At 47.5% G+C, this 25,226-nt stretch overlaps 3 protein-coding genes across 5 annotated transcripts; 1 reads left to right on the top strand and 2 right to left on the bottom strand.

Moving 5' to 3' along the window:
- Positions 1-569: 569 nt before the first annotated feature.
- CMC4 (C-X9-C motif containing 4) lies at positions 570-5,363 on the bottom strand. Its single transcript, XM_076347148.1, has 2 exons — positions 5,302-5,363; positions 570-2,065 (listed from the first exon to the last, which is right to left on the bottom strand). Exons 1-2 carry the CDS (start codon positions 5,357-5,359, stop codon positions 1,896-1,898), a joined length of 228 nt encoding a protein of 75 aa, XP_076203263.1. The 5' UTR covers positions 5,360-5,363; the 3' UTR covers positions 570-1,895.
- A 1,066-nt stretch (positions 5,364-6,429) lies between these two features.
- Positions 6,430-10,447, bottom strand: MTCP1 (mature T cell proliferation 1). Of its 2 annotated transcripts, XM_076347146.1 has the most exons (5): positions 10,361-10,447; positions 7,063-7,996; positions 6,791-6,961; positions 6,586-6,637; positions 6,430-6,504 (listed from the first exon to the last, which is right to left on the bottom strand). In XM_076347146.1, exons 2-4 carry the CDS (start codon positions 7,168-7,170, stop codon positions 6,590-6,592), a joined length of 327 nt encoding a protein of 108 aa, XP_076203261.1. In that variant the 5' UTR covers positions 7,171-7,996; positions 10,361-10,447; the 3' UTR covers positions 6,430-6,504; positions 6,586-6,589. The 2 variants fall into 2 exon arrangements, with proteins under 2 accessions (XP_076203261.1, XP_076203262.1); XM_076347147.1 differs by lacking the exon at positions 6,430-6,504 and having other exon boundaries at positions 6,590-6,637; positions 7,063-8,041; positions 10,361-10,417.
- A 915-nt stretch (positions 10,448-11,362) lies between these two features.
- BRCC3 (BRCA1/BRCA2-containing complex subunit 3) lies at positions 11,363-18,984 on the top strand. Of its 2 annotated transcripts, none has more exons than XM_076347144.1 (8): positions 11,363-11,464; positions 11,913-12,033; positions 12,694-12,780; positions 13,482-13,570; positions 14,219-14,274; positions 14,865-14,996; positions 15,536-15,579; positions 16,528-18,984. In XM_076347144.1, exons 1-8 carry the CDS (start codon positions 11,384-11,386, stop codon positions 16,677-16,679), a joined length of 762 nt encoding a protein of 253 aa, XP_076203259.1. In that variant the 5' UTR covers positions 11,363-11,383; the 3' UTR covers positions 16,680-18,984. The 2 variants fall into 2 exon arrangements, with proteins under 2 accessions (XP_076203259.1, XP_076203257.1); XM_076347142.1 differs by having other exon boundaries at positions 11,363-11,488.
- The last annotated feature ends 6,242 nt before the right edge of the window (positions 18,985-25,226 follow it).

Genomic DNA, 25,226 nt, shown 5'->3' with positions numbered 1-25,226 from the left:
GGGCTGCCTTAATAAATCCCTCTCCTTGATGATCCTGGCACCAATCACCCATGTTCCCAAAAGGTGGGATGCTTCTGGGGCAGGAGGTGATTCTGCTGCCAGCCTGGCTTCAGAGCCTCCCTGCTGAGCAAGTTTGCTCTACCTGAGTAGAAATGGGCACGAAGACGAGGCTTTTCTTTTTAATAGGCGCAACAGAAGCCTAAATATTTATTTTTTATCATCTATTAGTGACTTTCTTTCCACTGCTCCTGCTCAGATAGGGCAAAAGGGAAAGATGAGCTACTTGTCAAGTGTTTGAGCCGCTTCAAAACATTGTCATCACTTTCCCCTACTTTTCAAGAATACTAAAACCCCTATTTTGTCTTAAGGTTTTTTTTGGGGGGGAGGGGGGCAGGAGGGGAAGGCTAGCCCTGAATTATTCTGATCTTCAGCCCCGGTTATAAAAATATCAAGCAGCTTCTATTTAAACATGATGATATCATATGTAGCTCTGGACTGTGAATGGCAGCCAAGCTGCCTGGCTTGCAGCTATGTTGTATCCTCAATAAACAAGCAAACTGAGACTACAATTTGTTCCAGTCATTTATTTTGTATCATGGTATTTCAGAGCAGTGAATACAGACGGTTTGCTCTTCTAGGCTTCAATACACTCAACTATTGTGCCTAGACTACAGTGGTCTGTTTATAGAAGCTGTATTTCATAAGTAAGTTGTACTTGATCACAGCACAAAAGTCCTTTACGGCTAGATCTAATGACAGAGTTAGGGGCCTAGTGGGTTCAAAGTCTGATATTTAGGTGCCTAGGCCCTGTAATGGACTTGGCACCCACTGAGGTGCCTGGACTCCTGCTACAGGGGATGGAGAGACTTAGGCAGCTCTGAAGGGTGATGCAGGAACCTGTCTACCAAGCTCTTCCTACAGGTCACAGGAAATTCCGCTGCACGGGTGAGAGCTTCTGAAAAGCCATCTCTCCCTGGGGTCCAGACAGCTGGCTTGTGAGTGAGTCTGGAATGCTGTGTTGAAAGCAAGTGCCTACAACTGCTTGTTCAGTAAGCAGCACCTAAATCAGTTCTTGGATCTAGCCCAGGGCTTTGTGACAGGCCTCTGGGTACCAGCGGGTTGAACTACGCTGGGTTTGTAACATATTGCTTAAAGGTGTTCAATTGTACATAAATTTATAAATTTTATATCAACAGTCAGATCTTTCAAATGAATATTGCTTTTTTAAAAAAAATCCTATTCCTGTAGCAATCCCTGAAATAATGTTCCTGTAACATCTTTGTCATGCAAATAGCAGCGTGTAGGCAATTCAAATATAAAGTAACCAAAAGTCTGTCCAGTGGGAAAGTGAGGCACTTAGGCAAAGTGACTTGTAGTCACTCGTGATCTATGCAAGACCTAGGAACAATCCCCAGACCTGATTCCCATTCTTGAGCTTGAACCACTGGACAGGCAAATGTTGTCTGGAACTACTGCATGATGGCAGCAATACCTTTGCTGTGTCAAGATGGACTTGTTTTATGTGTCACACTTAAACTCACTCATTCTTCTGAGCTCATTTCCTGTACCTCTGCTCCAGAAGCCAGAATAACTTGGTTCCAGTTCTCCATTTTGAGAGCAAGGATGGATTAGAGTAAGGTAAGCATTCTAAAAACATCAAGTTGAATTTCACAGACACAGGTGCAATGCAAAGACAATGTAGATGATGTTTTGGTACCGAAAATAAAGTCTGTTAACCAGGCCATCTGTTGGTACTGCGTTATACTTTTTGGTGTGCCGAATGGTGTGTTATAGGAGCGATCTGGCTTTCCTGAAAGTCTAAAGAAGGCTTGAAAAAACACACACAAGCTCTGCAGGTTAGTCCGTGCTCCGGCACCTGCTGGAGCTGCATTGTGTTACTGAGGTGGTGGGGGAATTCCGTCTGAAGTCGCCTTAAACTTTTCTCTCTCCCTTTCTTCTTTCTCAAACCCTGAACAACAGATGGATCTGCCCTTGGGGTACCGGGCACAGCACTTCCGCATTTCCTGAAGCACGGTTTCACACTTAGACTCCATGTAGTTGTTCACTGGAAAATAAGAAGGAGACACTAAGTCTGCAGAGGGGAACACATTTTGTCCCCAGAGAGGACACATCTAGCCCAGCCCTTCAGCTGCTGGGCAGCATGTTTCTCTGAAAAGCAAGAGCTGCTTACAAGCATTTCATCGTTTTCTCTGCTCTACAAAAATCTCTCCTTAGTTTCAGCTATCTAAAGCCATGCAAAGGCAGCCTTGCTGTTGTGGATGGGAGCATCTTCAGTCCCCCAGTTTTGTAGCTATCACATCTCACTACAGTAAGAATGACGTTTCCCTTATTGTTGCCCTTCAATCCTTCCTTTCTTTAGCCTGTGTGCTTTTAAGCTGGATCTTGTCATCCATGGTCTTCAACCCAGCTGCCATGTCACTATAAGGTTTACAGCCGAGTGTAAATATAAGAGCATCCAAAGAGGACTTGCTATAAACAGGGACATATGCACTCTTCAGCACTGTGGGGTTTGTGAAAGGAAGGGGTAAGGATCATGACTGCCAACCTCCTACCAGTGTCCTGTTGTGGGCAGGCTGTAGCTTTGCAGCTAACCGAAGCAGGCAGCACACTATCAGGAATGCTTAGCTAGATGCCAGCAGCTGAATCCAGCTGCACAGAGCCAGTGACACAACCACCTTCCACACAAAGGTCCCACCTCTAGCCACGCAACTGTTACTTGACCTCCTTCACCTCCATAGGCTTCTCCTCTTGGACACTGCCAGAACTGGGACACGGGGCTAAACGAGGTCCTAGTCTGACCTGGGATAACTAGGCTCACGTCTTTGTGCACGGCACAGCTACGCCCACCTCTGTACTTTCTCCATATTGCCTTTGTTTCAGGCTCAGAGAGATTTCACTGCACCAGCAGGTTTCAGGCACTGCAGGACACAGGTGATTTGTCCAGCATCCTTTCTGCCCTAGCGCTTTGCTGGCTGCCACTGTTGGCTGAGGTGGCAAAGCCCACAGTGCTTTGCAGGGCTGGCCACCAGGCTCTCAGAGAGAAGCCCTGCAGGTATGTGAGCAGACTGAGTCTGTGGCTTGAATTAATAACTACTTGCCTGTCTGCATAGAAGTGCAGGGTGTGCAGAGGTACCCACTCTGCTTTGGATGAGCTACACAATCACTACACAGCTGCACTCACCCCCCCACAAGCCACTGATTTTTAAAAGACTAAAAGAAGCAACAGCAACCCAATGTGAGACAAACACAGCACCCACTGGTGAGCCCAGAAGGCAGCAGTGAATGCCTTCCAGTTAATGAGCAAGCCAGCCCACTCTGATCACTGGGCTATGAATTCCCTAACTGGGTTGGTGAGTGACCTGTAACACAAGCACAGAGATCACCCCTGAGAAAAAGGTTATGGTGATGTTACAGCCTTGTGCAAGCTGGCAGCCTAGGAGGCATGGCAGGCCCTTGGAGAGGAGAGCTAATCTCTCTCTGCCATAACCTGCTAATGATGAGTGCTCCAAGGCTCTCCTAACCATTCCTCTGCCTGTGCAGGTTTGTTTCTAAAACTACGGCTACATACAGCCACACCCTGCTATCTGTCAGGGATGCATTCCTGAAAAGCACAATGGTTAGTTGTACAACAGATAGCAAAACACAAAAGAGATTTACAGGGGGCATTCAGTCTCACAGAGGAAGCAGGCAAGATCTTTTGGACTCCCAAAGGTCCTGCTTCTGCACTGTGTACACTGTCTCTGTGTATTTGTCAGTTAAGGCTCTGTATACATCCTGTATTGCATTAATCCTTACAGGGAAAAATTGCTTTGCTGTCTGTCAACTCAGCTGCTTCATCTGTGCAACTCAGACAACTCCACAGCATGATAATACATGAACAACAACAGCACTCCAAAATGATAGCTAGAGAAGTGGTGGACAGCAGAGCGTGCATGTAGCAAAGAGCTTCTTTGCTAACACTTAACCATTCAGATCAAATATGTACACAAACCTACACAGGTAAAACACTTGGAATAACCTCCATGAATGTTATAAAAAGAACATTGCCACAGATGGGACCAAAACAGGGTCAAACATTAGCTTTTATGTGCAGTTACTATGAGGGGAGAAGGCAGCCGAAGGTAATAGATGAAGGTAAAGACAGTAAAAGGTAATATCTAGACAAATGTTGGGGACATGTAGAGGGGGTTGTTTGAGCCCTTGCTTTGAGCTGAACACAGCTTTCAGAAAACAATTCTGGGAAAGACCGACATCTACCAATAACTGACTATTGTTTTCCCCTTCTTTCTCCCAGATGCTTTTCCTCCTATGCTCCTCCCCAGCCACCGGGGTTGTTGTGTTACCTGCACAGATTGCAATCACTATGTTTGCTGCAGTCTGCAAAGCCATCTCTCTACTTCCCCAGCAGGACCCCTCCTCCCTCCCTGCTGTATTTTAGCTAACCTGCTTGTAGTCTGCAAATAAATTAAAGGCAGAAATGAGTTGCTGTGGAACTGGCCTGGCTAATTTTAGCTGTGGCATCACTAGCATCCTGCCTCATGGCTCCACCAGATGAGTTAGGAAGAACTCTTTCCCGTATGGCTGAGCTGCCTTGGCATAGAGGAATGTTTCCTTTTATTCATTCCATAAGGCAAATCCTTTTCCAAGAACAACCAAAATTTTTTAAAAATATTGTCCTCTGCAAGTAACAAGCCTGCTCTCCCCAACTCAGGCTCTCAAAACACATTATCACATAAGCTCCCTCACCCCTACAAATATTTAGCTAAGCTAATACAAAACAGCTGTTAAAGGTCTCCAGAGGGAGACCATCTCATACCTTGAGGCCAGATCACATATACCTAACCCGTTCCTGACAGACATCTATCTGAGTCTTAAAATACCACTGGAGCTAGAAGCTCTGCAGTCTTCTCATACAATCCACCCACTACCTGCTCTGTTAGAGAGCTTATTATAATGTCTAGCTCTCCCCGCCTACAGCTGAGTCCCAAGACTACACATGGGATCTCACTACTCACTACCAGCATGGAGAACACTCTGAAATAAGCACAACATTACTGTTACAAACGCTCTGTTTTGTACTAATGGTGTCTCATTATTTACAATCAATTACATGGGAATTCTATTAAAACCAGACATTATAATTTTGTTCGCTATGCAACCAGGTGATGCTAATGTGCTTGCTTTCTTCATTCTCAAGGTGAAAGGAGAACAGGGTTAAGTTAAAAGAATTAAGTTCCACCAAAAATCAAGACACCAGAAAGACAAAATGACACTTGGTACCTTGCAAGCATTTCTGTATTTCACAGGCTTGTTTCTGGCAGGGATCCTTCTGGGACATGTTCAGAGAACTAAAATGATAGGAAAATGTTACTGTAGAAACAACGTGCTTTTCAGAGGGCAGGGGGGGCAAGATACTGTCTTAAAGCCAAGGCTTTAAAGAGCTCCCAATTTCCCTCTCTGTCACAGACAGTTCAGAAAACATCTATTGCTGCTTGCAGATGCCTGCCAACATACACAAGAATTCTCTGTGTCTGGCTAAAGGATGATAATGTGGACAATGAATACAGGAAGTTTTATGTTGCTAGGCTTAAAGGCCTTTTTCTTTTCTCTGGTCAAAATGTGTTCTTTTCTACTTGGATGCACAAAGATTCCAGCAAAGGTTCAAATTAATATGTCTGACTAATTTTTAACAGTTCTGTGCCTCTAGACCTTATACTAAAACATGTATTTATGTAAAAGCCCTCTCTGTGAGCCCTACACAACCAAGGATTTGGTGTTAGTCATATAACTGCAGCTGGAGGAGGCATTTAAAAAAACAACCAAACAAAACAACTTAGTTGTGTATGTCCCATAAAGACAACACGAAGAGCTTTTTGTTTTGTTTTGTTCCAGGAGAAAGCCTCTTGGAAATCCCCCCCCAAAAAAAAACCAGACTGGAGAACAGCTCCATCTTGTTCAAAACCCTAGAAAGCAGGATTTCAGACACTCAATTTGACTTTCTGCAGCTGTGACACCTGTAACTGTGATCTTCCGTGAGAGATCAAAAGACAAGCAAAAACCGGTGGTACTAGTAGTTGGATGGGAGACCTCTACAGGAAAGCACCGCTGTTACCGAAAGCGGTGGTGGGACTTCCGCTCTCTCTGAGCCACAGTTCAGCTCCTGCCCCTGCCCAGAGCTAGGGAGGTGCTGGCTTTCAAATTTCTGATAATTCACCAGCCCACAGCACTTTTCAATATTGCTAGGGCATTATTTCCAGCATCCTGGCCAAACTCCACTTGGGGCAATTATATTCTGCCTACCTAGAACTCCCCCTGATGATTCACTTGGACACAATACTCCTCTTCACTGCCTGTCCTAAACTCTTGTGTGATGTTGCTGTGTGTTGTTTAACTGCTTCCACCTCAGAGGTGGCTGCATTTCAGTGGAGAGAGAATCATTTATTGTACAAAATATACAACGACATCTTCCTAGAGCCACTGCTCCTGAAAGACAAAAATTCATATTAAAGAATGATTGGGAATAAACAGAGCACAGTACAAAGCAGGGGTAATGTCTACACATACCAGATTAATCACCAGGCACGAGTTTAAGCAGCAGTTCTTCAACACCACCAAGCTGTAAGCGACAAGGAAAAGTTCAATACGTCTACAGTTACTGTGGCTGAGCTAATGGACTTCAACAAAATAACAGTCCTTTGCCGTCCCTCAAGGATCTCAAATGACTTCACAAACAGGCATGACTATGGTCTATTGTTGCCACCATCCTTACCATGAGATGGTGCTCTATCTCCCAAACGCGAGAGTTACTATCCCTGTACTGCTCACCCTGGGACAGCTGCCACATATGAGGCAGCCGGGATGGGGGGAGCTGGCTGGGTCGCAGCGCCTCACCCAGGGGAACCTGAACTCTTTGGATCCGAGCCCTCAGCATACCTTCCTCCTGGGGGAAAGTAACAAAAAGAGCAGGCAGTTACTGGCAATACAGTAGAGGCACCTGCAATAGCAAAGCTACAATCACTGGGAAGCTCAAAGGACACTTGCCTCTTCCGCAGCCACAAGCCACGTTTTGCGGTGCTCATCGCAGTAAACACCTACGCGTCGCACCCACAGTCGGACAGGAGGAGCGCCAGCGTGCCCTCCTTCTGCCATTCCCTCAGTCACTTCAGGATGCTCCCGTTAGGTGGATGGCATCAACCCGCAGGATGCACGCATGGTCTCTTTAGCTCTGAATACATTCACGGAGAAAGCTCTCAGACCTGAAAGGCACCTCTGGGTGGCGTCTGACTTATTGTATGAGATGCTATGTGCTGAAATGTCCCTAAAAGTCAGCTTGGGAAACTAAGGCGGTGCCTAAGTGAACAGAAATTTCATAACAAGTTGTACACTGGGACATGCATGCTGTATGGCGTTTGTAAGGCATTCTGGGGCAAAAAGTGCTATTGGTACAAAGTTAAACCCTGTGAATATTGGCTTTGCTTATTCCACTAACAGTCCTATTAACAGTCTTTGTGTAAAATAGGGGGAAAAAAAAAGAAAAAAGTGATTTACACAGGAGTTCCGTGGCTAATGATGGTCTAAATCCCAAAAGCAAAACTTGTGACAAGAGGTGAAATTAGCTTAACAAGAACGAAGATCACTCTGGAGACAAAACATGAAACTCCGTATGCACGACTCTCATATTTGGAACTTGCAGAGCTGTCATTGTGAAGGGTCCTTCGTCTCATCTCTCAAGAGGATGGCAGCATTGTCCATTCATATACAAGCTTCTCGTGAAAGCTCTCGTGACTTTGCGTAGTTCGGCTTTTAGATGGTTACAGAGAGCCACCGATACCAGCAGGGGCAAAGGAATTTTGGACATTGAGGTGGTTCTTCCTACCGGAATTTTTGTTTAACAGCAAGTTTATCTGTATACCAGTTAGATCAAGCTGAGCCATTAGCAAATGAAGGTCAGGGGAAATGATTCTCTCTTTGAACCCTAGAAGAGGTAATCAAAATGGTACAGACAGTCTTCATTCTTTATCTAGGTTTAAAGTAGAACAGAATTAAACTGTAATACATATAACATCCTCCTGCTATGAAGCAGATGCAATATTCCTATCCCAGTGAAACACAGTGGTCTTCTGAAAACTTGTAAAGTTATAAGGCACATTTCAGACAGGAGCAAGAAAATCTGGGTACAAAATAAAGTAGGGAAAGTCAGGGAGAGAAAAAAATTGTTATACATTGGGGTACATATATAACAGGAAATACACTTCCATGTTGCCTTCTATATCTTACATCAGTGCTTCTCTACCTTTTTGAATCAAAGGATCACTTAGCCTTTTTGAAAACAAAACACCAACCACGGATCAGCCTGAACAGCACTGTCACAGTATTTTAATTCTAACAAAGAAAACTTTGAATGTTCTTTTATTATTTCCTTTTCTCCCATTCTGTTTGTTTCCTTGCTTGATGTGTGGGAATGTGTATGTGCATTACAAAAAGCACCACTGTTCTGAAGACCATCATGTGATGTGGTACAGCCATTCCAAGCAATGCCCCAGCAGCTGGATCACTGGCATTTAGAGTAATGTACAGCAGACTGACAAGCCTCACAAGGCCTTCAAGAATAAGCTATGAGGGTTAAAGGGACATTTCTATAAGTCCTTTTCATTCTGCTTTACAAATTTAAGCCCATGTGTGGAAATCACTTTGCCCAATAGTGAAATGCAGCAATCGCCACTGCTCATTTTCAGTCAGCTGAATGTAATCACCCAGGTTGGAATTCGGCCAGGACACTCTCCTACTCTGCAGTAAACTGCCAAAAGCCCCATCATGACCAAAAATGCTCAAGAACTTGCTTTTATTCCATTCAAAGCTGGAATTTCTACAGCTCATCATCCCCAGAACCAGATGACTCAAGACTGACTTCAGTATTGGAAAAATATTACTCAGTAAGTGAACACTATTTCCTGCAGCAAGTAAACTTTCCTGGAAGGTCTCCTATCCAAATACTAACCTGGTTCAGTCTTGCTGAACTACAGGCAGGACTACTAAAGCACAACATTTATGTTTGTGTTTATTGTGTATGAACATGGTAGTAATGATAGGTACAGGACCGACAGAACAAGGTCTCATGCAGAGGACACTGTGCAGAATGGGCAGCAGTTAACATGTTTCCACCCTTTGCCCTACTAATTTGTCCCAAACATCCTCCGAAATCCATAGCTCTGAGTTCAGTTGCCAGAGTGCAAAGGCCCAGTCTGGCCTCTCTTTTCAACAGCCTCCAAGACTGTTATGAAGGTGCCCAGTTAGTGTCACAAACAAAATCTTGAGGTCAGGCAAAACCGTCAATTGGGTTTGAAGTAAGACAGGTCTGTCTTTAGCAGTCAAACATACAAAAGAAACAGGAGATTTGAAAAAGCATGCGCTTAGACATTTGCACCTGAAACTTTAAAAAGGGAAAAACATACACAATTTCTATTTTTGCAGATTTTATCAGAAAGCAATAAAAAAGCCTAAAGGAAGACATGGGTGAAAGGAGAAGTAAGCTTACTTATATTTAAAACAAGTTGTAAAACCTGTTTCTTATATTGCTTGCTTCACAATCTATTAAAAAAACCACTACATCCAACAAAAAACTTAAATTTGCAGGATTGCAGCGTCATCCTTTGACACAGATTTTAATGTTCCCATCAATATAATTGCAGAAGTCTGAGCTGTTTAAGGTATTGATTTGGGGAGATTTAAAGCCCAATCCCCACGGACAGGAACAAGACTTGCAGGTATTCTGTCCATCTCAGCATTAGGCCTTAGAAGTTTAATGCTGTTCTGGGACCCGGGTGGATTTTTGAGCCAGACAATATATGAATAAACGTGAAAATGGCCAGGAGGAGGACTGCATCTTGTGGTGAAGACAATTTATTTGCTTTTAAATCGGGTACATTAAAATATTTATGAAGACAGTGAAAGAAATTGCTCCAGCTGCTGCTTGGACCATCCCCAGAGCTGGAGCTCAGTATGCTGAACAAGCTCCACTCTTTATTACCTTCTATTTTAAAAGGGGACTGGGTCAGATTGTTAGAAGAGTTCAGCTGCCATTTAGGCGCCAAGGAAAAAAAGCGATGCTGAGGCTCAGTGAATTGGGCACAGTGTTGTGCTAACACGGCTACACAGCTTCTGGACCAAGGCTGGCCACTTTGGCCTTCTGGTGGAGTGTGCAGCTGCCTGCACACCTCTGTGCGCACAGCCTTCGGGGAGCTAAAAGGGAGCTGAGCTTTCCTGAAAAACCCAGCCTGCATCTTGCAACAAGTCAGGGATCAGATGAGCTGTCTGCTGATGTAAGAGCATGTTGACTCACTCTAAAGCTTCTTCTTGGGGGTTTGGACTCGACTCTGCCTGGAGCACTCGCCCAAACCAAGCACCTCCGTGACTCCACTCTCCGCTCTGCCCGACCTACTGAGGGGTAGCAGATGCTCACCGACCAGCCGGGGCTGTCCAGCAGTTTGGGGAGGGAAGGTCTAGCTTTGGTAGGATCTAAAGAAACAGGAAGACAAAAAGAGATGGACACAGTGTGGGGGGAGCCCCGGAGAAGGAAGCGGAGGACGAGGAAAGGGGTGCGGGAGCCGGGCCTGGTGAGGGGCCGTCCGAGGAGGGGTGTGGGGGGCGGTGCGGACAAGGGGAGCAGGGAGGGCAGGATGGGGAGGGCGTGTGGAACCGGTGCGGACGGAGGGCCGGCCGTGGCGGGGATGAGGCGGGAAGGGCCGGGGAGGCCCGGCCGCCGCGGCGGGAAGAGGGCGCAGCACGTCTCCATAGCAACCGCCTCCCACCCTGGCCGGGCCTTCAGGGCTCGGCGTCCGCCCCTCGGCACGAGACGGCACCAGGCGGAGCGGGAGGCGCTGGGCCGGGCCCCTCGGGCCGCCCGCCCGTGACCTACCTGCAGCCCCGCGCCAGGTGACAGCCAGCGCCGTGTGCACCGAGCAAAGCCTTCCCCCACCCTCCCCTCTGACCCCGCAGCCTCCCCCCGCTGCTCGCAGGCCCCAATGGCCGGCGCGCAGCGGAGCCCCGCCCCAAGCCGGGTCGGTCCGCACCGCCCCGTCCCGTCCCCCTCCGCTCCACCGCCCGCACCGCCCCGTCCCGCCCCGGGCAGCGGCTGCAGCGCGGAACCCCGGGGCCGCCGTTCGCGTGGGCGACACGGCGCTTCCGCCGCGCGGCACCCCTCGCCTCTCCGGAAGCCAGACTGCACCTCGGCCACGTCGATTGGCTGGAAGGGCTAGCGAGCCCCGCTGGGATTGGCTCTGCTGCCGAGTGAGGGCGGGGGAAGTGGGGCTTGTCCCCGCCTACTTCCGGGGGTGGTGGGGGAAGACGGGCACTTGGCGGCAAGATGGCGGTGCAGGCGGTGCATCTGGAGGCCGACGCCTTCCTGGTGTGCCTCAACCACGCGCTGAGCACCGAGAAGGAGGAGGTCATGGGGCTTTGCATCGGCGAGGTACCGGGGCGGGGTTGGTCGGGGCTGCGCGCGGGAGACACAGCGGGAAGAAGTGCTGCCCGGGCGGGGCTCATGGCCTGCGCCAGTGCGGGCCGTGCGATAGTGGTCTGCGGGCTCTTACCTTTCGAACGGGGCTCAGTCACCGCAGCAGGGAGCGTTGTACAGGCCTGTGTAGGGGCGGTTCCCCGGCAGAGCCGTGCCGCTGCGCCTCCGGCCTCCCCTCTCCGCTCCTGGCTAGCGCCGACTCGTAGTTCCAGCTGCTGTGTAGGTCAAAGCTTAGAGTCAGGAAAGCTTCCTGTCTGCATGCCTGACTGTACTCTGATGCGTACCTTTTCCCTACTGAAGGTACAGGAGCCGGCCTTTTCCTTGAGGGTGGTTATTTCTTTAGCAGAGAAATGATCGATTTTTCCTTCTGTGTCATTAGGTTGACACCAGCCGAATTGTTCATATCCATTCTGTGATCATCCTGCGCCGCTCCGATAAGAGAAAAGACCGTGTGGAAATTTCGCCAGAGCAGCTTTCAGCTGCTTCTACTGAAGCAGAGATATCCTTTAGTAGAGACAGCAACAGACTCGCCAGTGAAGTGGTTTACCTCAGACCTCTTTTTATGTGCTGTGTTTTAGACTTGTTCTGGTTGGCTTGAAGTTGTCTGTTGCTTCCCTCCTACAACTGTTCGGTTTGGAGGGCTGTGCTGGCAGTTGCCATTCTCTGAAGTCTTTGTTGGTTCCAGTGTTTGCAGTGGAATTGTGTTGTAACTGTTGTTTATAATTTCTTTGTATTTGATCACAAGTAAAACTGAAGTATGTTTTTTGGGGAGGGTAGCAGTTCAGCAGGGAGACTTAGTAGAAGATGAAAAGCTGACAAGTCTCTGTTTCCAAGCGTGGTGCACTGGAGAGCCTTTTCCCTACATACACTCAAGGATGCCATTTTGGACAGCTTGCTGCCATGTTTCTTACTGCCACATGCAAACAAAATCCGATTTGCTTCTGCAGCAGTGACATCCTGCCAGTGCTGGGGAAGAGGCTTCCAACAGCTTCCTGCCATGTGTCTTGTCACCCCTCTAAAAGGGATTTGGAATTCTCTTGACTGATGAGAAAACTCTTTTTTAAAAAAAAAAGCTCTTTTAAAACTCTGCTGTTTTCCCTTGTACAAAAAACTTCTTCCATTTGCTTTATTGGTTTCAAAAGCACCTTGACTCACACACAGGTTGGCTGAAATGACGGGACGTCCCATGAGAGTTGTGGGCTGGTATCACTCTCATCCTCATATTACTGTTTGGCCATCGCATGTTGGTAAGAGCAGTCTTGGTCTAGGTTCTATATGAAAACTCACAGCTAGCTAATAGTATTACTCAATTTACTGGATTTTCAGAGCTGCACATCCCAACTATCAAAGTTTGGTTTCTCAAACGTCCTCTGGTAGGACAAGATTGTCTGGGTGTGCTTCAGGAACCTCTGCCAGTATAGCCCCATTCCTGTCTGTGTGCTCCAGGTGCTCAAACTGCACGTGACTCAGTAGTCACAGATCAGCTACTACTAGAACTACTGTTTTTCCAGACAGGAAAACTAGACCTAGGGTGTTGGGAATAGCAAAAAAAAAAAAACCAAACCTGTGGGAATCATAGGCCTGCTGTAATGATTTTTGACATCTGTGAGTGTTAATGCAAAAATGAAAACCTTTTTGAACGAAGTGCATGAGTATCTTACACGTGTTGGACATTACGGCTATATAGTATCTGTGGCACCAGGCTGATGCTAAGGTCATTTCTTGTTTTGTTAACTCATCTTGTATTTTTAAGATTTGCTATTTAATTACATTTTAAATTGGATCAATTTTTTTTTTTTAACTTAGTCACCTGGAGTAAGTACTTTTAAAATAAAACTTGTGACATTTGTTGCCAAATTCCAGGTCACCCTTCAAAAGGTGGCAAATCTTTTTCCACTCCTTCAGGTGATCAGTGCAGTTCTCATTTCTCTTATTTCTTTGTCTGCAGATGTCCGCACACAAGCTATGTATCAGATGATGGACCAAGGTTTTGTAGGGCTTATCTTTTCCTGCTTCATTGAGGACAAAAACACAAAGGTAGGCAACTTAAAAATGGCAATAAGCCGTCCAAGTACTCATGAGAAACATCAGCCCCAGGGCAAAGCTGAAATCCTTGGATACAGCCTGCAACAAGGGCTGAGCTCTGGTTGGAGCACAGTCAAAGCACAGCTAGAATGGTGATGTTTAGATCGTAATCTCAATGACAAAAGTACGAGTTATTAATTACTCTCTTCTGATCCACAGCCTGGCTTTCCAGCCAGCAGAGCTGGGCTGGTACTAGGGTTCTGGGACTGCATCAGATGGCTGCAGCATGTATGTGCATTGAAATGCGTGAGTGCATTGAAATGCGTGAGTGCCCTTCAGCTGTTCAGTCCAGCAGATACAGCTTACTGCACCTCTGTGCCTCTAGCCTCTTTAGGAGATGCTACTATAGTGTGAGATAAGCTGACAGTGGTGTGTCTTGTCTAGGTTTTCCAGGTAGCTATTGTTTAAGATTTTTTTCATAGTTAATGGGTCTGTCAATATCTGCTTGTAAACAGTTCCATCATACCAATCTAAGCAAAAAGCACGTACCTTTGCAACCTGTTAAAGTGCTATTTGAAAGCATATTCTACTTCCTAAAGGAATGTGTGGTTTTAGATGATGTTTTGCTCTTGGAATCTGACTTTCTGCTGTCTCTCTTAGACAGGCAGGATTCTCTACACCTGTTTCCAGTCCATTCAGGCCCAGAAGAGCTCAGAGTGAGTACAGCAGAAGAATATTCATGTCCAGCATCAGGTTGTATTTCATCTTGTCTTTCTGGGTTGTTTCAAATAAATGTCTTCTTGGCTCATCATGAGGAGCAAATATTGTAAAGAGATGCCTGAATGAGGTCACCTTACTTCCGCTAATGCAGGCTGCTTGAAGAGAATCTAAAGATTGGGACTGATTAATTTAGCCTAGATAATTTAGTAGCTTAAGATTTGGTGTAGGACACTGTGGTCTGAGTATGAATTTGTTCTCTAATCTGTTGTGTAGAAGGCCCACCCTTTTGCTTTCAACTTTAGAGGTCGAGGCTTCAAGCTTGCATGGTGTAGAGTCCCCACCAACCGCACACACGCTGTGCATCATATTGTCAGTACTGGCAATCTAGTTGCTTTAGCATTTTATCATTAAAATTTAAGACAAGTGTGTGGCTATAAAAGGCTTCCATTTGCCCATCAACTCAGGCATGTGTTCCCAAAAATAAACCTGCAGCAATGCCATGCGTTGGACAGACTGTTGCAGGTTTGTAGAAGTCCTTTCTTCCTCTCTGCTGCTTTGAAGTTAATTGTACCTGATACCCTTTTAGATATGAAAGGATTGAAATTCCTATTCATGTTGTCCCCCATGAAACCATTGGGAAAGTGTGTCTGGAATCAGCTGTAGAGCTGCCCAAGATCCTTTGCCAGGAAGAGCAAGATGCCTACAGGAGAATTCACAGGTAATAACAGTGGGGCTGTACCCCTCTCCAAGACTCTTTGCTAACATGTTCTACTGTTGCTGTATTTAAAGTACCATAACCTTAGCAGGGGTACAGAAAATAAGAAGCATTAGCAGCTCATGTGCCTTTGTAGGAGAACTGATTGAATACCTTCACATTAAGGAGTTCAAGTTCTCTCAGCCTTGCACACAAGAGCTAAGTGTAACTGCTCCTTTGCTGCAACAAAAAAAGAGCTAGAGCATGTGTGAGCTAATGGTGGTACTTCAGTGATGTGTCTGTGTGTGACAGTAATTAGCGTTTAACCAGGGTAAGAGTGCTGAGGAGAAGTCTGAAAAATGAGAATATCAGCTGCTTTTTTTTTTTTCTGCCTCTGGTGCTCAACACTGATGTTTCTGTGAATGTGGCTTCAACAAGTGAAGAGGTTTAGATGTACCTGCAGTGTCAGTGCCTTGTAGGTAGCTGGTTCTATAGCCTGGGTTTGCCTAATACGCAACTCACTGCTATCTTGTCACTAACCTGCATTCTGTTCATTCTCGTAGCCTCACCCATCTAGACTCTGTAACCAAGATTCATAATGGCTCAGGTAAGGATTCCTTTTCTGCATGCGAGAATCCAGAATGCTGCTTCCAGAGTCAAAACAGTAGTGTCTTGCGCGGGGGTTGGTTTGGCTCTAACTTCGGGGGACGGTAGACCACAGCTGTGTAACAGTCCTCCCTTTGCCATAACAGGCACTTGTAAATAACTATAAAAGCACAAACTTTTGTCTTTTTCTTTGCCGTACAGTTCATTTCCAACACAAATGCTGTATAACCCAGAGAATTCCCTGAGACTGTTACCTTATTATATAAAGTCTAGTGGAGGAACAGAATTGTAACTAAACACTTCAAAGGAAAACATCAAGGGCTGTAAAATAACCTAATCCTGGGGTTTATGAATGCTGTTGTATCCTTCGACCTTTGTACCATTGGTTAAAATGACAATAGACTTTGGGTTTGTTTGGGTTTTTTTTTCCTTCCCCCTGTTAGAACAGCAAGGGGATTTTGGATTTGGTGAGTCTTAAAGTAGTGTCTGGCTGATCTGTATGCATGCTTGCATCTCCTGGCACTTCCTGTATGTTACGTGCATATGACATCTTTGCTTTTGCCAGTGAGTTAGGGTGAATACTAATCCTGCTTCTATTCCAAGGTAAATACCCCATTGTCTGTTCTCACCTGTTCAATAAATGAGGCATTCTTTGCTTCTGAATTTAGAAATTAATTAGCATCAATGATGACTTACATGCAGATTTCCAGATTTCTGTTGTAGGTCTGTCATCCCTCCCCTGGGTGTCTAAAGGTCAGACTGAAATAGCTTGTTTCCCTGTTTAGCAAGCTGTTGATTCTGACTTTCCTGTGGGGATGTCTGGTTGCCTTGGCCAGGATGTTGGAGGGTTTCCTTGGCTGTCTCTTAACTCTCTTGGCTTTGGGGTTGTTGTAGCACACTGAGTCTTTTGTGTGTTTGCACTGGCATGATATGTTCTTGCTCTTTGCAGTGTTCACAAAGAACCTCTGCAGTCAGATGTCTGCCATCAGTGGGCCGCTCCTTCAGTGGCTGGAGGACAGACTAGAGCAGAACAAACAGCGGGTGCAGGAGCTGCAGCAGGAGAAAGAGCAGCTCCTGGAGGAACTAGCTGCTTTAGAGTGAAGGAGGAAATGCAGACCCTTCAGAAAAGAAACACGAAAAACAACTCTACAAGACCTGCTCCTGGCTGAAGGGTGGCCCTACATTGCCTTACAGTGAAGATACTAGCTGTGCCTCTTCTCTTGCCCCATGCAGCAAAGAGCACTTCTACAGGATAAGGGCTTTCTCTGCCCCAGCTTGATGGAAAGCAGTGGTATATCTCCAGGTGCTGCATGATGCAGTGCAGTTCTAGCTCAGTGGTGGGGTTGGGTAGCACCTGAAGAGATTTCAGTTCTGGAGGGCACACACCTAGGGAACATGTTGGTTCTCCCTCCCCTATATTTTGACAGAAGTCTTATTGCTTTACATGTATTCCAGGAGCCTAGAACAGGAGGGTTAGAGGGGAAAAGGGTGTCCCTGCAGTCATACCTGATGCTGCTAACTTCTGCCTTCTTTTAGTAGCTTCAGTTGACCATGATCTTATATCTAGTAATGTTCTGGATTACTGGTTATCCACCCAGGCAAGTAAGAGGTGGGAGGGAAGCTTGAGAAGAGACCTGGAAGAACTTTGACATAAGATCTGTGTTCAGCATACTTCAAACCAAATAAAGAATTCCAAAGCCAGAGCTGTTTAGAGTAGAAATGAAATGGGTGCTACAAAGTGCCAGTGCCTGCATTTTTTGGACACAGTCTGTATTCTCTTACTTCATGTGATGCTGTTGCATGCCTAGCACTGAGGTTCTCTACAAAATGGACTGTTTCTGCTGGCTCAGTGGGGGGAGTGTGGTTCCTTCCCAGAGGGAAAAAGGTTAAGATGCTGAGAAGAGAACTGATAGATACTCAAGCCTGTCATTCTTACATGCTGAACTTAATTACAGAAATTTCGTTAGATTGAAATGGAACAAAATACCTGTTGTTGAACTAATCCTTTAAATGTTCTTGCTGTTGCATTTCAGAGTATCCCCCATCATGTACATTGTCATCTGCATTCTGTTATGTGAAGTCTGTCTCATGTGAGCAAAGGAACCAACAGCACAGTTAAAACTCCTGTTTCAGGTCCTTGGTTCTAATCTAAATCCTTACATGCTCAAGTAGATGAAAATGAGCTGCCTGCATTACTGCAGTGGAGGTTGTGACATTTCCTGGCAACTCATTAGCTTGCCTGTTGCTTTGGGAGAATGAAAGTAACATAGCTGAGAAAGAGGCTATTCCAGTGAATAGCCAATATTGGTTAGCAACCATAAATTGCTGTCAGGCCTGGAAGCCCTTTAGCCAGCTTGTTTTTGTCAGACTTCACTTTTCAATCTTTCTGCATTGATATTAGCAAACCCCCAAACAGTAGAACTTCTTTGAAGTAAACTGCTTGCTACTTTTTTTTTTTCCTTAAAAGTGCTGTGAATAGTATTTAATTAGTTTCTGAAAGGTCAGTGTCTTTGTTCTGTTTTTGTTACTGTTTTCTAGTTCAAGTGCTCCTTTACCTTGATCTTTGCTGGGGGGGCGAGGTGTGTGTTTCACTGCCCCCAGGCTTGATGATGGCTCCTTGGAGATCACCCAGCAGCCCTGGGCCTCATGGCTCTCCAGTGCAATCTCCAGGGCATCCTGCCAAGCACATCCCAGATAAAGCCAAAACGAGTTCTCCTGCAGTCCGGGCCTACAATTCTGTTACTTGTTTTGTTTTGCTTCTCCCAAGATCCCAACCAGGATCTCTGGATTGCCACCCCTCTGTAGGGAGGCTAGGGGCCATTTCCACTTGAGGTTACAGACAGCCCACAGTAGAAAGAAGCTAGTTTGGTTTTGAGCGTAATCACCCTGCATCCACTCCCCAAGCAAGGAGTTTTGTCCTTTCAGATTCCCAATACTTGATGGGCTCATGGCCCTATGCTGCCATATGTGGTCTGAGCTCTAGGACAAAGCTGAAATCCTGCGTTTGCCCTTAGATGCAGCCTGCAAGAAGGGCTGAGCTCTGGTTGGAGCACAGTCAAAGCACAGCTAGAATGGTGATGTTTGGATCGTAATCCCAATGACAAAAGAACGAGTTATTAATTACTCTCTTCTGATCCACAGCCTGGCTTTCCAGCCAGCAGAGCTGGGCTGGTACTAGGGTTCTGGGACTGCATCAGATGCCTGCAGCATGTGTGTGCATTGAAATGTATGAATGCCTTTCAGCTGTTCAGTCCAGCAGATGCAGCTTATTGCACCTCTGGTCTCTGTGCTGAGCTGACTGACCAGTGCAGGGCAGTCCCTGGCCTCCTGCCTCATAGGGCAGCCTAACCCCACCACCACCTGTACCCTGCTCAATAAATGTTCCCTGACTGGAGACTTTACCTATGCTCTGTTTGGCTGCCAATCTCATCTGTCCATCTTCAGTGGTGATCAGGCAGATCTGCAGAGCAGGACATTCTGCAGAGTAGGACAAGCCACAGCTTGACACCCTGAAAAACAAGGGAGAAGGAGCCACATCCCATCAGGAAACCCAGATGGGAGCAGAGCTTTCCTTCACAGGAAGAAAAAGTGGCAAAATCCTCCTCCCGGAGCTTGGCCAAATAGAAATTGTCTAACAAAAGCCCAGTAGGAAGCTCTAATGTAAAAAATACACCTGTCTCATTTATGTCCCTGAGGAAGAGGGTTGAACTTAAAAACCAAAATACCCTTCCCTCACCAGCAAAACCTGAACACAAGAGGGTGCAAAAGGTTTTTATAGTTGGAATTGGCTTGAAGAGGAGAGCAATACTGCAGTAAGAAGTTTTCTAAAGATTTCAAATCCGTTTCAATCCAAAGGACAGGGACCAGCAAGACTCAAATAGAGCAAACCATTCTTCTAAAGAAAAAGCAGGTGGGGAGGTAGTATCAAGTTCCTGGCAAGAGCCCCTTCCAGCTGCAACCCTCATGAGCACCCCAGTCTGCTGCATGGCTGAAGGCAATGGTTCAGGTGCAAACGGGGCTTTTCAGAAAGGTCTGTCCTAGCCTTCAAGGAGGCACCACAACCTGGCAGAGCCCATTCAGGCCCTGAGTCCAGAACCACACACACTGTAAAAGTGAGGCACTGCTCGAAACAAACATGAATAAAGTTGATTTCAGTGCTATTTCAGCCCTCCTGGCACCCAAGACCAAAGGGTTAATTGAGCCTCACATGGCTTGAAGCCTGTGTCAGCACATAGAGTGGGACCTCCCTAGGGGCAGCTTGTCCCACATAATGATGTCATCAATATACTGCAGGTGTTCAGGAGCTTTGCCTTGTTCCAGTGCAGTCTGTAGCGATCCATCGCAAATAATAGGGCTGTTTCCACCCTGAAGGCAGTCAATTCCAGGTGTACTGGATACCCCTCCATGTGAAAGCAAACTGTGGCCTGAGCTCTGCTGCCAAAGTAACTGAAAAAAATGCACTGGCAATGTCAATTGTAGCATACCTCTTGGCTGTCTTTGACTCCAGTTCATACTGGAGTTCTAGCATGTCTGGTATGGCAGCACTCAGTGGTTGGTGTGGCTTCGTTCAGGCCACAATAGTCCAATGTTAGCCTCCACTCTCTGTTAGATTTTCGCACTGGCCGTATGGGACTATTAAAGGGTGAATGAGTCTTACTGATCATTCCTTGACTCTCCAATTGCCAAACCAGCTTATGGATGGGAATCAGGGAGTCTCAATTGGTGCGATATTGTTGCCGGTGCACTGTCATGGTAGCAATTGGCACCTGCTCTTCTTTAACCTACAGCAACCCCACCACAGATGGATCCTCTGAGAGACCAGGCAAGCTAGACAGCTGCTTAATCTTACCCATACTTAATGAAGCTATACCAAAAGCTCACCGGTCCTTTTGGGTCTTTGAAGTACCCTCTCCTGAGGTAGTCTATGCCAAGGATACATTGAGTCTCCGGACCAGTCACAGTAGGATGCTTTTGCCACTCATTCCCAGTTAGACTTACCTCAGCCTCCAACACTGACAGCTGTTGGGATCCTCCTGTCACTGCAGAACTACAGATGATTCTGCCCCTTTGTAATCTGATGGTATTAGAGTACACTGTGCACCGGTGTCCACTAGAGCTTTATACTGCTGTGGGTCTGATGTGCCAGGCCATTGAATCCATACAGTCCAGTAAACCTGGTTGTCCCTTTCCTCCGCCTGGCTGAAGGCAGCACCCCTCTATTCCTGGTCAGAGTATTCATTACTTGATTTTTGTAACTGCAAACCAGAAGTCCCTTCATCAGGGTCAAAAGTAAGATCAGCCCTTCTACTTTGCCCAACAGGCACTGGAGCAGTAATTTTCCTGGATGGATACCCTTTGGGCTGTTGTTTTTTCTTGCAGTTCCTGTACCCGAGCTTCTTGTCTCCAGGTAGGCTCACCGTCCCACTTCCTCATGTCCTTCCCCTGGTCATGCAGGGGTGGCACGTGGTGTGTGCTACTGGTACCCTCTCCCTCAAACAGAAAAAGGCTGACTCTTAATAGTTGAGACGTTGGTTGGTATGGGTGAGGTACCTTTTAATTGCTGAGACAGTTGTTGGGACAGCTTCTCCACAGCTGAGACACAGGTCTGTAGGGAGGAAGCAAGATTCTCTTTGAATTCTCAGGGTTGTCTGGCCAATCCATCCACAGTTGGTGCCTCTGTGTCTGCCCAGCTCATTATCGCCAGGGTGTTGGCATATGATGTCAGTGCACTTTGTACAAACTTTTGCGACATGGACCATGTGCACTGGATTTCATCCGGGTCTTTGGATACCTGGTTGTCATCCAGGTTGCTACAGATCACCTCCACCATGGCTAATTCCCTCAGATACTGGATACCTCCCTCAGTGGTGGTCCACTTGCTTCAGAAATTTGCAAGATCTTCCTTGAAGGGATACATGTCCCTCACACTCGACAGGAGTCGCCTCCAAATACTGAGGACTCCTGCCCCTTTGCCAATCGTTCTGTCAATGGCCTTATCCTTAGCAAGGGATCCCAGCTGCCGGGCTTCCTTACCCTCTTAATTCCTGACTACTGGCCCCAATATCCCAGCATCAGAGTAACCAGCTGATAATTTGCTCGCCTGATTGATGGCCAAAATATTTTCACATGTATCACAGCTCACTTAGGGATAGGGATTGGGTAGTTTCTGTCTCATTTATGATTTCAGTCCTTACCCCCTCCTGTTCTTGTGACTGCTCTGCTGCAGAACAGGCAGCCTCTTCCGATTCTCTCTTCTGCTCCCTCTTAGGAGAAGCTTATTCATCCTTTACTAAATGAGTTGACTTCTGCTTCCATTGTTTCTTCTTAATTATAGGGGTGACTGATGTAGTTGAAGACTGGGTCTCTGGTTTAGCCACAGTGTCTGTTGGTATGTCTTCAGATCAAGAAACTCTCTCTTCTCCTTGAGGTGCTGAGTAGTACTGAGGAGTGTTCGGTAGGTGCAAGCCAGGCCCCAGTACAGTGCCATAAGTTGTGCCTCTCTGGAATAGCAAGGGCATCTTTTTTTCAAACATTCTCTCACTTCATCAGGATCCTGCACTTGCTCAGAAGTGAAGTCCCAGACTATCAGAGGTGACAAGCTTTCTACGTACCTGCCCACATTCTCCCACGTGCCTTGACACCTATAACCACACTGCCGCAGGGCCTGGGTGATATGCAGAAACCTGCAGCAGTAACATGCAACTAAAACAAATTAAGCAAAACCTGCTGCAGAAAGTGAATTTGCAGAATCTGGATGCACAATCTGGATAGGCACCATCCCCCTGCAAATGCCTCCTCCACTAACTGGACATGCACAAACCTGCGGCATAAACCTGCTTCGCAGGCTGAATATGCAAAAACCTGCTGCACCAAGTGGATACGCTCAAACCTCCCACACAAACCCGCTGCACTAACTGGAATACAAACAAACCTACTGGAAATAGCTGCCACACTAACTGGACATGCACATACCAGCTCTTTGTTGCTGTCGTCTTCCCACTCATTCTCCTTAGCCAAGGCCCCTGGCTCATTCTCTGGTGCTTGCAGGACTTGGTTCCCCTTGTGGTTGGCCAAGAAGCTGCTCTGGGCACACAGGGTGGTCTCCACGTGCTGCTGCAATGCTCAGGGAGGGAGCTCTCAGGAGGACTGAATCCCTGCAGGGCAAGGGCAACAAGGATGCCAGCCCACCTTGTCCAGCTTCAGCTGTCCAAGGGTGTAATCAGACACAGCTCCCCACATAGCCACAATATGTAGAAATCAAGGCAAAAAGATCTCAGGCTCCAGGCTGGCCAGCTCACAGACTCTCGGCAAGCTCCTTGATATGGGCATGACAGATGCTGGTCAGAGCCCAGCTCCGCAACTGAAAACATCCAGGGACGACTCCCACATAAAACGTGCCGTGACTAAAAGCTGTTGCTGGCCCTCCCCTTCCCCCAGCAGACCTTCCACAGACCCAAAAACACTGCCGCTCTGAGCCTCCCAGCCATATGAGTGTGCCGAAGTTCCCGCTCAGCGTCTCGACAGCCCAGCTCCAAAATTGAAAATGTCCAGTGACTGCTCCCTCATGAAAGGTTCCAGGACTGAAAGCTCTTGCTGGCCCTCTCCTTCCTTTGGATGCCCTTCCACAGTCCCACCAAACACTGGACCTCTGAGCTTGCCTAGCCACCTCACTGTCCCAACATGCTCGCTCTCTCTCAGTGATGCCAGAGCCCAGCTCCGCAATTGAACACGTCCAGCGACTCCTCCCTCATGAAAGGTTCCAGGACTGAAAGTTCTTGCTGGCCCTCTCCTTCCCCTGGCAGCCCTTCTACAGACAGAAAACCACTGGTGCTCCGAGCTTCCCAGCCATCTCAGTGTGCCGACGTTCCCTCTAAACATCTCAAGAGCCCAGCTCCGCAATTCAAAACGTCCAGCGACTGCTCCCACAGCAAAGGTGCCAGGACTGAAAGCTCTTGCTGGCCCTCACCTTCCTCTGGATGCCCTTCCACAGTCCCACCAAACACTGGCACTCTGACCTTGTCTAGCCACCTAACTGTCCCAACATGCTCTCTCTCTCTCAGTGATGCCAGAGCCCAGCTCCGCAATTCAAAACGTCCAGCGACTGCTCCCACAGCAAAGGTGCCAGGACTGGAAGCTCTTGCTGGCGCTCTCCTTCCTTTCGATGCCCTTCCACAGTCCCACCAAACACTGGACCTCTGAGCTTGCCTAGCCCTAACGGTCCCAAAATGCTCTCTCTCTCAGTGATGCCAGAGCCCAGCTCCGCAATTCAAAACGTCCAGCGACTGCTCCCACAGCAAAGGTGCCAGGACTGGAAGCTCTTCTGGCCCTCACCTTCCTTTGGATGCCCTTCCACAGTCCCACCAAACACTGGCACTCTGAGCTTGCCCAGCCATCTTAGTGTACCGACGTTCCCTATCAGCGTCTCGATAGCCAAGCTCCGCAATTCAAAACGTCCAGCGACTGCTCCCACAGCAAAGGTGCCAGGACTGAAAGCTCTTGCTGTCCCTCACCTTCCCTTGGCAGCCCTTCCGTAGTCCTAACAAACACTGGACCTCTGACCTTGCCTAGCCACCTAACTGTCCCAACATGCTCTCTCTCTCAGTGATGCCAGAGCCCAGCTCCGCAATTCAAAACGTCCAGCGACTGCTCCCACAGCAAAGGTGCCAGGACTGGAAGCTCTTGCTGGCGCTCTCCTTCCTTTCGATGCCCTTCCACAGTCCCACCAAACACTGGACCTCTGACCTTGCCTAGCCACCTAACTGTCCCAACATGCTCTCTCTCTCAGTGATGCCAGAGCCCAGCTCCGCAATTCAAAACGTCCAGCGACTGCTCCCACAGCAAAGGTGCCAGGACTGGAAGCTCTTGCTGGCCCTCACCTTCCCTTGGCAGCCCTTCCACAGTCCCACCAATCACTGGACCTCTGACCTTGCCTAGCCACCTAACTGTCCCAAAATGCTCTCTCTCTCTAGTGATGCCAGAGCCCAGCTCCGCAATTCAAAACATCCAGCGACTGCTCCCACAGCAAAGGTTGCAGGACTGAAAGTTCTTGCTGGCCCTCACCTTCCCTTGGCAGCCCTTCCATAGTCCTAACAAACACTGGACCTCTGAGCTTGCCTATCCACCTAACTGTCCCAACATGCTCTCTCTCTCTCAGTGATGCCAGAGCCCAGCTCCGCAATTCAAAACGTCCAGCGACTGCTCCCACAGCAAAGGTGCCAGGACTGAAAGCTCTTGCTGGCGCTCTCCTTCCTTTCGATGCCCTTCCACAGTCCCACCAAACACTCGACCTCTGACCTTGCCTAGCCACCTAACTGTCCCAACACGCTCTCTCTCTCAGTGATGCCAGATCCCAGCTACGCAATTCAAAACATCCAGGGACTGCTCCCACAGCAAAGGTTGCAGGACTGAAAGCTCTTGCTGGCCCTCACCTTCCCTAGGCAGCCCTTCCACAGCCCCACAAGCACTGGCGCTCTGAGCTTCCTAGCCACAGCACTCGGCGGACGTTCCTTCTCAGCACAGCCAGAGCCCAGCTCCCAAATGGGAAACGTCCAGCCGCTGCTCCCACACCAAAGGGGCTAGCTCTGAAAGCTGTTGCTGGCCCTCACCTTCCCTAGGCAGCCCTTCCACAGCCCCACAAGCACTGGCGCT

Source organism: Aptenodytes patagonicus, chromosome 9 (assembly GCF_965638725.1).
Source record: "Aptenodytes patagonicus chromosome 9, bAptPat1.pri.cur, whole genome shotgun sequence".
NCBI classification, from domain to species: Eukaryota; Metazoa; Chordata; class Aves; order Sphenisciformes; family Spheniscidae; genus Aptenodytes; species Aptenodytes patagonicus.
Note: the sequence above shows the minus strand (reverse complement) of the source record. Positions and strands in the feature narration are given on the sequence as shown.